At 34.8% G+C, this 13,475-nt stretch overlaps 1 protein-coding gene across 6 annotated transcripts in view; it reads left to right on the forward strand.

Annotated features, from left to right (window-relative positions):
• TEX9 (testis expressed 9) overlaps positions 1-13,475 on the forward strand; it is an 81,914-nt gene that overhangs the window by 34,351 nt on the left and 34,088 nt on the right. For 5 of the 6 annotated variants that reach the window (XM_032342655.1, XM_032342654.1, XM_032342656.1 and 2 more), the window contains one exon: positions 583-717. The exons of the other annotated variant lie outside the window; for it this stretch is intronic. In XM_032342655.1, the coding sequence (XP_032198546.1) occupies positions 583-717 (135 nt within the window). The remainder of the gene's footprint in view (positions 1-582; positions 718-13,475) is intronic. 6 annotated transcript variants of the gene reach the window in all.

A 13,475-nucleotide genomic window follows, 5' to 3' on the forward strand; every position in this document is an offset into this window, starting at 1 on the left:
TGTTCTGTAGATTCTCTGCAATAGCATCTCTTAGAATATTTACAGAAATGCAAGTCTAAACCTACCCCAAGACATGGAACATGAATCCATAAGGTCTATTGTTTTTGCTCAGAGTTGGGATTTTCGGTTTAAGGCTAATGTAGAATGCTCTGTTTTTAACAAATATTTCTTACATGATATACTTTGTTAGGTTTATACAAGCACAGTATTTAATAGAGTTCATGCCTTACATAGCTGTTTTGGGGGAGGTTCCCAAAGGAAGAACTATAGTGACAAAGAGTTGCTTATAAAATAAATATAGAGGACCTCTATACTATATAAAAAGAGATAGAAAATTCTAAACAAAAAGTAATTTGAAAGCCTAATTCATGACTATGTCTTTAAGGATATATCTTTCTAATACCAATTCAGGGTAAGAATTTCCTGAGACCTCTGTCATTCAGTGCTCAGACCCTAGCCTTTGGTATATGTGTGTATAAAATTTGGGAGAAAGCAAGGAATATGGAAACGGAAAATGTTGTAGAATAATAGAGGGAACTTATGATATATTTATAAATGTTCCATATATCTTTTCCCGTACAGGAATTAGAGAGTAAAAGAAGACAACAAAAACAGGCTGCCAGTAACCAAAGTGCTACAGAAGTTCGGTTGAACAGAGCTCTAGAAGAGGCAGAAAAGTATAAATTGGAGTTAAGTAAATCAAGGCAAAATAATAAGGTATGGAAATATTGAATAGTTTTGGTAGTGGTCACCTTTGGTACCTTCTTTTATGCAAGAGTAAAAAATACAGTTTTTAAGTTATAATTTTTTTTAAAGATTTTATTTATTTATTTGACAGACACAGATCACAAGTAGGCAGAGAGGCAGGCTGAGAGAGAGGGGGAAGCAGGCTCCCTGCTTGAGCAGAGAGCCCGATAAGGGGCTCAATCCCAGAACCCTGGGATCATCACCTAAGCCAAAGGCAGAGGCTTAACCCCCTGAGCCACCCAGGCGCCCCTTTAAGTTATAATTTTTGATGTCATGGTGAACATTTCTTTTTTCAGAAGATGTGCATTCATTATTGATATGTGTATTTTCAAAAGTTAAGATTATATTGCTTGGTCTATTAGCATAACTGGGTGATAGCCCAACTCTTTGGAGGATTCAGTCATTTTTTCATCCAACAAATTTTTATTTTGTGCCCATATGACATGCCAGACATTTTTCTAATCTCTGGGGATAAATGGTAGGAAAAAGTCTCTTTGGTATCTCAAGTCTTTTTCCTTCTCTGAGCCCCACTTTTCTAATATAGAATGCAAAGGACTACTTTATAGGGAGGTGGTTCTCAAACTTGAGTAAGTATCAGAATTACCTGGAAGGCTTGTTAAAACATAGGTTGCTGGGCCCCAACCCCAGAGTTTCAGATTTAATAGATCCGGGGGTGAGGCCCATTTTAACTAGTTCCCCGGATGATGCTGAAGCCACTGGTTCTGAGATGACATTTAATATTCACTGTTACATAGTTGTAAGGAACACTGGTATCCCAATATCTAGTCAGTGATCGGCATAGAATTAGCACTTGGTTCCTGAAATATCTGTTGAATAAATGAAGGCTTAAGGATCATTGTGTATGAAAACATTTTGTATACTCTATAAATTTTGGCTATTAGTTTTTGGTTCTGTGTCAACCTCAAAGTGATGCTCCATTGGAATCTCCCCCTTATTGTATATTATATTGAATAATTTAACAGTGGCTTGGATGTTGAAGTTAGGAGCCACCTTCATTACATACACAAATGATACATTTCGAATTAAACTAATAACACTTAAAAGGACATAGAAATAAACTGAACTTGATAAATCCTCCAACATTTAACAAATGCAAAAATGTTACAGAGACTACAGAGTTTTGTGATCTCTTCTGTGAGATAGTTTATGCTGAGCGATCAGATTGTGTTCATGTTCAAGAGACATCAATGATGGCATGATGGGAGTTTATTAATAGAACTTACTAAATGAACAAGTTCGGAAGTCATCTTTATAACTTGCCAATAACTAGCATGCTATTGGAATAGTACTTCCAGTTTGGTTCACTCTGAAGGGATTTTGAAGCAGATCAAATGGAATAACCACGTATATGTCAGAATTTGCTAATTCTTGGTTGTAGATGTGATCTCTGTTTTAGCACACACTTTAGAGAAGTAGAAGGAAAAATTTGTTTCCATGACAACAATAATCCTAATCAACTGTTTTACAAATTGACATACCAAGTCCTCATTACTTAGTTTAAAATCATCAACACTGTAAAAACAAATATGTTCAAGACAAATTTCTGATCCCAAGTCTGCATTATGGATGATCAGTTTAAACATAGTGGGAGAACATTTTGTGTAACTATTTGCAATCAAGTGGACATTTTGAGATCAGAGTTCTTAGATGTAACTTATTTCAGATTTCTGAAAAAGTATGTCTGCGAGTCTTCAGTTTTTAATTTTTCAATTATTTTGCTTCATTTCTAATTTCTGTCTTTAAAAGATGTTTTGGGGATATGCTATAAGTTTTTCCTTATAGTCTACTCTGTATATAAGTTTTTTGTGAGGAAGTATACTTTTTTCTATTTTCATTCTTTGTGCCTTGCTTCTCATTCTAATCAGACATAATTAGGTAGATAATTAAAATTATTCATGTCTGTATGCTTAAGAAAAAGTAAGTCTTCCTTAAAATAGAGTAAGATTGCCTCACAGTGTTTAGAAAATTAAGGATTTATTTTTTAAAATGATAATATTCTCCACAGAGGTTAGGAATTAAGTAACTTGGCCTTAGAGTAAGAGTAACTTTTGAAACAAAAAGTCAGTCAAGTTAACCAGATGCTGCATGAGTGTAGGTACCCTGACTGCCTCATTCACTGCTGTGTCTCAGTGCCTTGAACATAGTAATTGCCTCTGAAGCATGCTGCAGGAAGGAATGTAGAAAGACAACTATGTGATGCTTTAATTGGAATTCTTCTTAAAAACAGGGCATTTGATTATATGGTTTGGTTGAGGTCCATTTAAAATATGTCACCAAGCCCATGTCACTTTCTTTAGGAATAGATCATTTCTAATTCTTCCTTAATTCATTAAGAAATATTTATGAGGGCCTTCTAGGTACCTGCCAGATCTTTACTAGAGGTTGGAGATATAAAGGTGATTAAAAAATAAATTAATTAATGTGGTCTGTGTAATCATGCATTTTGTAGTGGAGAAGCTATGTGTTATTTAGACAATTCAAGCAAAAGTGAGGGGCAACCGTTCATTCAAGGAATGCTTTTTTAAAAATGCAATTTTAAACTAAGATCTGAATAATATTAACAAGTTATATGCTCGGAAGAGATTATGGACAAAAGGAATCTCGTGTAAAAAATGCGGCAGGAAGTGTGGCTCTGTGGCAGGAAAAAAAAGACAAGGTCATGAAAGTAGGGGATGGAAGTGAAGGGAGCATTGCCAAGTAGAGGCCAAACCATTTAGATCCTTTAGACGGTGTTAAGTATTTTGGCTTTTGTCAAAAGAATAGTACAAAGCCACTGCGTGGTTATTTCGAACAAAGTTGGGTGAGACCATGCCGTGATCATATGAGCGCCTGGAAAGTATTTTTGTTTCTTGTAGAGAATTCACTGGAAGAAGGCAAGAATGGATTTTGGTTAAGAATATCAGTGTGAGGGGCACCTGGGTGGCTCAGTGGGTTAAAGCCTCTGCCTTCAGCTCGGGCCATGATCTCAGAGTCCTGGGATTGAGCTCCACAGGGCTCTTTGCTCAGCAGGGAGCCTGCTTTCCTTCCTCTCTCTGCCTGCCTCTCTGCCTACTTGTGATCTCTCTGTTAAATAAATAAATAAACAAACAAACAAATAAATAAATAAATAAAATCTTAGGGGGGGAAAAAAAAGAATAGCAGTATGAGAGATGATGAGGTAGCTTGGCCTAAACTGATATTGGTAAAAATGGAAAGAAAATAAGTACCAAAATACATCAAAGAGAAAAAATCACTAGGACATGGTGATGGACTGGATATGGAATTGTGGGAAAGGGAAGCTTTCAAGAGGATGTTTTGATTTTGAATTTTCAGAACCAGATAGATAGTGCCATTCACTGGAAGAGGTTAGGAAAGAAGATGGAGTTATTTTTTGATATCTTGAGATTGATGCCATTGTTGCATGTGACAGTAGTTCACTTTTAATAATTTTACACAAGGTATAAATAGACCAAGCAATACCACCTTATCAATGGACTTAGTGTTGTTTGCCAGTTTTTGCTATTACAAATAAAGCTGCCATGAACATTCACATGTAAGTCTTTGTGTAGACGTCTGTTTTCATTTTTCTTGAGTCAATACCTAGAATTAAATGTCTGGGTTTTATTATAGATGTACATTCATGCCAAACCGTTTTCCCAAAATGTCTCTAACAACTTATATTCCCCACACCAGCATATTAAAGTTTTAGCTGGTCCATATCTTCACCAGCATTTAATATAGTCAGGCTTTGGGGCGCCTGGGTGCCTCAGTGGGTTAAAGCCTCTACCTTCGGCTCGGGTCATGATCCTAGGGTCCTGGGATTGAGCCCCGCATCGGGCTCTCTGCTCGGCAGGTAGCCTGCTTCCTCTTCTCTCTCTGCCTACCTCTCTGCCTACTTGTGATTTCTGTCTGTCAAATAAATAAATAAAATCTTTAAAAAAATATATGTAGTCAGGCTTTGACATTTTACTGTGCCAGTGGGTGACTAATGGTATCTTATGTGGTTACTTTACATAATGACCAGTGAATGATACTGAACATCTTCATGTGCTTATTTGCTATCTTGATATCTTCTTTTCCCCCCAGTTTTATTGAGATGTAATTGGTATACAGCATTGTATAAATTTAAGGTGTGTAGTATAATGATTTGATTTATGTATATTGTGAAATGATTACCACACTAAGTTTATTTAATATCCATCATCTCATAGTGATACAAAAAAATAAGAAAAGCTTTTTTCCCTGGTATTGAGGATTCTTAGGATCTACTTACTTAACAACTTTGAAATGTACTATGTAACAGTTAAGTGTAGTTACCATGTTGCATATTATATTTCTAGTTCTTTTTTATGTTTTAACTGGAAGTTTGTAACGTTTGATCACTTTTCTCCAATCTCCTCCTTCTGTCCCCTGCCATCCCCTGCTTCTGTTTTTCTAATGCATTTTTTAGAACACTTTTTCAAAAGATTTTTTTAAATATGAGTAAGACCACACAGTATTTGTCTTTGTCTGACTTAACTTCACTTAGCATAATGCCGTCAAGGTCTATCCATGTTGAGAATGGCAGAATTTCTTTTTTTGTGGTTGAATAATATTGCACCAATACCACAACATCTCTATCCATTCATCCATTGATGGATACTTAGGTTGTTTCCATGTCTTGGCTATTGTAAATAATACTGCCGTGACCATGGGGTTGCAGATATCTCTTTGATGTGGTATTTTCATTTCCTGTAGATACATTCACGGAGGTGGAATTGCTGGATTATATGATAGTTGTATTTTAAATTTTTTGAGGAACCTCTAAACTGTTTTCCATAGTGGCTTTACCAATGTACAATCCCACTAACAGTGCACAAGTATTCCCTTTTCTCCACATCCTCTCCATCATTTGTTATCTCTTGTTTTTTGATGATAGCCATTCAAACTGGCATGAGGTGATTTCTCATTGTGGTTTCAATGTGCATTTCCCTGAAGATTAGTGATGTTGAGCACCTTTTCATGTAGCTGTTAGCCATTTGTATTTTATCTTCTTTGGAAAATACCTTCAGGTCCTTTGCCCATTTTTTAAATTGGATTATTTGTGGAGTATTTTTACTATTGAGTTGTATGATTTCTGGACATATTTTAAATGTTAACCCCTTATCAGCTATATGGTTTGCAAATACTTTTTCCCATTCTGTTTTCATTTTGTTGATTATTTCTTTTGCTGTGCAGAAGCTTTTTAGTTTGATGCAGTTCCCTTTGTTTTTCATTTTGTTACTGATGATTTATGTGTCCTATCCAAAAACTAATAGTCAAGACCCATGTCAAGGAGTTGTTTTCCTATACTTTCTTGTAGGAGTTTCTGGTCTTACATTTAAATCTTTAATCCATTTCCAGTTAATTTTTGTGAGTGGTGTAAGATAGGAACCAAGTTTCGTTCTTTTACATGTGAGTATCCAATTTCCCCAGTACCATTTGTTGAGAAGACTATCCTTTTCCCATTGAGTGTTCTTCCTCCCTTGTGAGCTATTAGTTGACTGTACGTGTGTGGGTCAATTTCTGAGCCCTTGATTCTGTTCTCCTGGTCCAAGTGTCTGCTTTTATGCCAATACCATGCTATTTTAATTACTACAGCTTTATAGCTTGAAATCAGGAAGTGAGATGCCTCCCACTGTGTTCTCCCCCCCACCCCGGGAGTGTTTTGACTATTTGGAATCTTCTGTGGTTCTATATAAATTTTAGGATTGTTTTGCTTATTTCTGTAATAAGTGCTATTGGAATCTTGGTAGAGAAGATTGCGCTTAATCTATAGATTGTTTGGTAGTATGGAAATTTTAAAAATAGTCTTCAAATCCATGAATACAGGATACCTTCCATGCATTTGTATCTTTGATTTCCTTCGTATCTTACAGTTTTCATTGTACATGTATACAGTTTAGTTTATTCCTAACTGTTTTATTGGTTTTGATGATATTATAAATGAGATCATTTCTTTTTCAGATAATTATTTTTTTTTTAGTGTATATAAACATTACTAATGTTTGAATGTTAATTTTGTATCCCACAACTTTACTGAATTTATTGATTACATCTAACAGTTCCTTGGTGGAGTCTTCAGGATTCTCTTTTTCCCCTTTCTTTTTTATTTTAAATTCTGTGTAATTAACATTCAGTGTTATACTAGTTACTAGGTGATAGTTACAGTATAGTGATTCAGTAATTCCATATATCACCCGAAGCTCATCACAAGTGTACTCCTTAATCCCCACTGCCTGTTTTACCCATCCCCCAACCTACTTCCCTTCTGATAACCATTACTTTGTTCTCTGTACTTAAAAGTCTGTTTCTTGGGGCTGCCTGGATGGCTCAGTGGGTTAAACCTCTGCCTTTGGCTCAGGTCATGATCTCAGGATCTTGGGATCAAGCCCCACATCGGGCTCTCTGTTCGGTGGGCAGTCTGCTTCCTCCTCTCTCTGCCTGCTTGCCTCTCTGCCTACTTGTGATCTCTGTCAAATAAATAAATAAAATATATATTTTTTAAAAAGTCTGTTTCTTGGTTTATTTCTGTTTTCTCCTTTGCTCATTTTTTTTGGTTTTGGTTTTTTTTTTCTTAAATTCCACATATGAGTGAAATCATAAGATGTTTATCTCTGACCGACTTATTTCACTTAGGGTTACACTCTCTAGCTCTATCCATGTGATTGCAAATGGCAAGATTTTGTTCTTTTTTATGGCTGAATAATACTCTATCATGTGTACATGCATATCTCCTTTATCCATTCATTTATGAATGTACACCAAGGCTGCTTCCATAATTTGGCTATTATAAATAACACTGCTATATATAAAATCATGTCATATGCAAATAGAGATAACTTTACTTCTTCCTTTCCAATTCTGGTAGCTTTTATTTCTTTTTCCTGCCTGATTGCTCTGGGTACGGCTTCTAGTACTTTGTTGAATAGGAGTAGTGAGAACGGGCACCCTTGCCTTGTTCTTAGTCTTAAAGGAAACTCTTTTATCCTTTCACCATAACTATGATGTTAGCTATTGCAGCTTATCATATATCTGGCCTATAATATGTTAAGGTACATTCCTTCTAAACCTAATATATTAAGAGTTTTTTAAATCATGAATGAATGTTGAATTTTGTCAAATGCTTTTTCTGTGTTAATTGAGATGATCATGTGCTTTTTTTCTTTCATTCTGTTGTGATGTATCACGTTGATGGGTTTATGTTGAACTATCCTTACATCCCTGGGTTCAAACCCACTTGATCTTGATGAATAATCCTTTTATGTGCTACTGAATTTGGTCTGTATTATATTGAGAAATTTTGCATCTGTATTCATTAGAGACATTGTTAGTATGTAGTTTTTTTATAGTGTCCTTTTCTGGTTTTAGTATCAGAATAATGCTGGCCTTGTAAAATAAATCCTTTTTCATTTTTATTTATTTATTTATTTATTTTTGTGGAAGAGTTTGAGAAGGTTGGCATGATTCTTTAAACATTTGGTAAAGTTCACCAGTGAAGCCATCTGGACATGGGCTTTGCTCTTGGGAAATTTTTGATTACTGATTCAATCTCCTTACTAGTAATTGATCTGTTCAGATTTTCTATTTCTTCTTGATATAGTCTTGGTAGGTGGTATGTTTCTAAAAAAGTTCTCCATTTCATCTAGGTCATCCAGTTGATAAATAGTTATTCACAGTAGTTTCTTATGATCCTTTGTATTTCTGTCATATCAGTTGTCTCCTTTGTCATTTATAATTTTTCTGACTTGGGGACTTCTCTCTTTTTTCCCTGATTAGTCTAGCTAAAGCTTTCTCAGTTTTATCTTTTCAAAGAAACAACTCTTGGTTTTGTTCATCTTTTCTATTTTCCTATTTCTATTTCATTTATTTCTGCTCCAATCTTGTCCTTCCTTCTGTTAGCTTTGGGCTCAGTGTGTTCTTCTTTTTCTGGTTCTTTGAATCATAGAGTTAGTTTATTTGAGATCTTCTTGTATCTTAATGTAGGCATTTATTGCTGTGAACTTCCCTCTTAGAACTGCTTTGCTATATCCTGTAAGTTTCTGTATTTTGTGTTTTCATTTTTTTTATTTGAAGATATTGTTTCCCCTTTGATTTCTTCTTTGATTTATTGGTGGTTCAGCAGAGTCTGGATATCTTATTTGGAGAAGTATTTGTAACAAGTTTTTTATTCATTTAAAACAATTTTTAATGAAGTTTAATTTTTAGATAAACATTGAAGTTTGAAACCCTGCATCAAAAACTAATAATATGTTTTATGGTGAATAACATAACAGTAAAATCTTTAAAAAAATGTTTTAGATTAATATTAAAATTAGAAAGCTAGTACAGAATATTTCTGTAATCTCCAAACACAGTTTCCTCTGAAACTAACATATACATTAGCAGGTACATTTAGTATGGTTAATGAATGAATTAATAACATTATTAACTAAGGAGTATATTTTATTCACCTTTCCTTAGTTTTTATTAGTTTGGTCCATTTAAAAAAATTGAGTTGACTTATTGTAAGTGAGTTATAAGAGTAAAAATTGAGTTGACTTGTTATTATAAATGAATTATGAGAGTTTTATGTATTCTTACTACATGTCTTTTATCAGATACATGCCTCGCAAGTACCTTATCCCTTTCCTTTTATTTTTGTAACATTTGGCGCAGCGGAAGCGTGCTGGGCCCATATTTTTGTAACATTTGTTTTAAAGAGTAAAGTTTTAAATTTTGATAAAGCCTAATCTATTGTTTTTCTTTTATAATTTGTGCTTCTTTTGTCCTGTTAAAGAATTCCTTGCCAATCAATCTAAGGTCACTAAGATTTGCTCTTATGTATTGTTATAGAAGTTGCATAGCTAGAGCTTTTAGAATTTTTGTTTATAATATAAGGGTCAAGGGTCATTATTGGCATATGTGGGACACTATTTTTTGATAAGACTATCTTTTTTTTTTTTTTATAAACATATATTTTTATCCCCAGGGGTACAGGTCTGTGAATCACCAGGTTTACACACTTCACAGCACTGGAGAAGAATCAATAAAACAAGATGGGATTGGGAGGGAGACAAACCATAAGTGACTCTTAATCTCATAAGACTATCTTTTACCATTGAATTGCATTGACACCTTTGTTGAAAATTAATTGCCCAGATACATGTGGCACTATTTCTGGAATCTTTCTTCTGTTCCATTGATGTCTGTGTCTTTCTTTACACTAACAACTGTCTTAATTATTACATCTTTATAATAAAATCTTGAAAGCATGTAATATGATTCTGTTATTTCCAGAAATTGCTTTGGCTCTTTTAGGTCCTGTGCATTTTCATATAAATTTTAGAATCACCTTGCCTATTTCTACAAAAAATCCTGTTGAAGTTTTGTTTGGAGTTGCACTGAATCTATGGATCAATTTGGGGAAAAAAAAATGACACCTTAACAATACTTTGTTTTTCACATCATGAATAGAGCCTATCTACTTTGTAAGCCTTTTTCATTTTTAGTAGGCAGTTTTTTTGTAGTGAAAACTACATAAATACTGAAAAAAATACATACATACTGAAAAGTATACAGGTCATGCATCTTTTTTTCAAACTTAGTCCTTAGTATTTAATCTTTCTTCATGTTCTTATAAATTTTTAAAATTTCAATTTCCAATTATTTGTTGCTAGAAGATAGAAATAGAGTTTTATTTATTCTTGAAACTTTGCTAAAGTCACTTTTTCTGGAATCCTTAAGATTCTACATAGGCCAAAGGTAGGCATACTTTTTTTTATAAAGTGCTAGCTAATAACTATTTTATGTTTTGTGGGCTACATATGATCCTGGTGGCATATTTTTCATCAGATTTCTAGTCTATATAGAGACTAACTATACCTTATTGAGTCTTTCAAGGAATCTGTCCATTTTATCTATGTTGTCAAATTTATTTTTATGGTGTTATGTTGTCAGATTTATTTTTATGGTCTCACTTTTTTCTTATATGTTATTCTCTTATTGTCCTTTAAATAACTGTAGAATCTATAGTGTTCTTCTCACATTCTCATGGGTTTCCTTTTCTCCCTCATTCTTGATATTGGTCATTTGTATCATATTTTCCTATTCAGTTTTACTGGAGCCTTACTATTAATTCCATAGTGGACATATAATAAATTTGTTCTTTTTTTTATTTCTTAAAAATTCCAACATAGTAATATACAGGGTTATATTAGTTACAAGTATACAATATAGTGATTGAACAATCCTATACATTACTCTGTGCTCATCATGAAAAGTGTTTTTTAATCCTCATTACTTATTTCACCCATTGCCTTACTCACCTCCCCTCTAGAAAACATCATTTCCCTATAGATAACTCTTGGTTTCTCTCTTTCTCTCAGTCATTCTCTCTTTTTTCCCATGTTCATTTATTTTGTTTCTGACTTTCCACATATGAGTGAAATCATGTGGTACTTGTCTTTCTCTGACTGACTTATTTCACTTAGCATTATACTCTTCTTAACTCTATCCATATTGTTGCAAATGGCAAGATTTCATTCTTTTTGTGGATGAATTTCAGTGTGTGTGTGTGTGTGTGTGTGTGTGTATACCACCTTTTTTTTTTAAAGATATTTGTCTCTTTATTTACTTATCTATCTGACAGTGAGTACAAGTGGGGGAACTGCAGAAAGAGGGGGAAGCAGGCTCCCCACCGAGCAGGGAGCCTGATGTGGGGCTCAACCGCAGGACCCTGGGATCAGGACCTGAGCTGAAGTTAGATGCTTAACCAGCAGTGCCACCCAGGTGCCCCTATACCACTTATTCTTTATCCTTCATCAGTTGATGGTAGCTGGGCTATTTCTATATTTGGTTATTTTAAATAATGCTACAATAAGGAGATGCATCTATATCTTTTTGGATTACTCTTTTTATATTCTTTAAATACTGAGAAGTGGAATTACTGAATCATATGGTATTTCTGTTTTAGAATGTTTGAGGAACCTTCATACTGTCTTCCACAGTGGCTGCACCGGTTTGCGTTTTCACCAGCAGTGCACAAGGATTCCTTCTTCACCACATCCTCAGCAACACTTGTTTCTTGTGTTTTTTAATTTTAGCAATTCAGGCATGTATGAGGTGATACCTCCTGTGGCTTTGATTTGCATTTCCTGGATGATGATTGATATTGAGCATCTTTTTATGTTCTGTTGGCCACGTATATGTCTTCTTTGGAGAAATGTCTGTTCATGTCTTCTGCTCATTTGGTTTTGGGGTTTTGAATTGTAGAAGTTCTGTATATATTTTGGATACTAACCCTTTATAGGATATGTCATTTGCAAATATCTCCTCCCATTCAGTAGTTTGCATTTTGTTTCCTTCACTATGCAGTAGTTTATTTTTGCTTTTATTTCCTGTGCCTCATGAGTCCTATCTCTAAAAATGTTGCTATAGACAGTGTCAGAATTACTGCCTGTCCTCTCTTTTAGGATTTTTATGGTTTTAGGTCTCAAGTTTAGGCCTTTTATCCATTTTTGTTTTTTGTTTTTTTAAAGATTTCATTTATTTATTTGATAGAGAGAGAGAGAGAGAGAGATCACAAGTAGGTAGAGAAGGGTGGGGGGTGGGGGGAAGCAGGCTCCCCACTGAGCAGAGAGCCCGACGTGGGGGCCAATCCCAGAACCCTGAGATCATGACCTGAGCCGAAGGCAGAGGCTTAACCCACTGAGCCACCCAGGTGCCCCAGGCCTTTATCCATTTTGAATTTATTTTTGTGTATGGCATAAGAAAGTAGTTCAGGTTTCATTCTTTTGCATGTACCTGTCCAGTTTTCCCAATTTTACTTGTTAAAGAGACTGTGTTTACCTCATTGCATATTGTTTCCTTCTTTGTTGAAGATTAGTTGACTATATAATTGTGGGTTTATTTCTGGGCTCTCTGTTCTGTTGACCTGTTTGTCTATTTTTGTGCCAGTACCTTGAAGTCTTCAATTGTGATACCTCTAGTTTTGTTTTTTTCTTTTTCAGGAGTACTTTGGCTGTTTGGGGTCTTTTGTGGTTACATATGGGTTTTAGGATTGTTTGTTTTAGTTCTGTGGAAAATGCTGGTGGTATTTTTTCTTTTTAATATTTATTTATTTATTTGAGAGAGAGAGCCGGGGGAGGGGCAGAGGGAAAGAATCTCAAGCCGACTCCCTGCTGAGTGTAGATTCCCGAAGCTGGGATGGATCTCATGACCCTGAGATCATGACCTGAGTCAAAATTAAGAGTTGGATGCTTAACCAACTGAGCCGCCCAGGCGCCCTTGCTGGAGGTATTTTGATAGGGATTGGATCAAATCTGTAGATTGTTTTGGTAGTATTGACATTTTAACAATTTTTTTGCAGTCCATGAGCAGGGAGTGTCTTTCCATTTCTTTTTGTTGTCTTCAGTTATTTCCAACAGTGTTACATAGTTTTCAGAGTATAGGTATTTCACCTCTTTGCTTAGGTTTACTCCTAGGTATCTTATTGCTTTTGGTGCAGTTGTAAATGAGATTGCTTTCTTAATTTGTCTTTCTGCTGCTTCATTATTAGTGTATAGAAATGCAGCAGATTTCCGTACATTGATTTTTGTATCCTTTGACATTACTTAATTCACTTACCAGCTAGTAGTTGTTTGATGGAGTTTTTAGGGTTTTATATATAGGTATTGTGTCATCTGCACATAGTGCAAGTTTTATTTCTTTCCTAGCAATTTGGATGCCTT

The sequence above is a fragment of the Mustela erminea genome, chromosome 5 (assembly GCF_009829155.1).
Source record: "Mustela erminea isolate mMusErm1 chromosome 5, mMusErm1.Pri, whole genome shotgun sequence".
In the NCBI taxonomy this organism is placed as follows: Eukaryota; Metazoa; Chordata; class Mammalia; order Carnivora; family Mustelidae; genus Mustela; species Mustela erminea.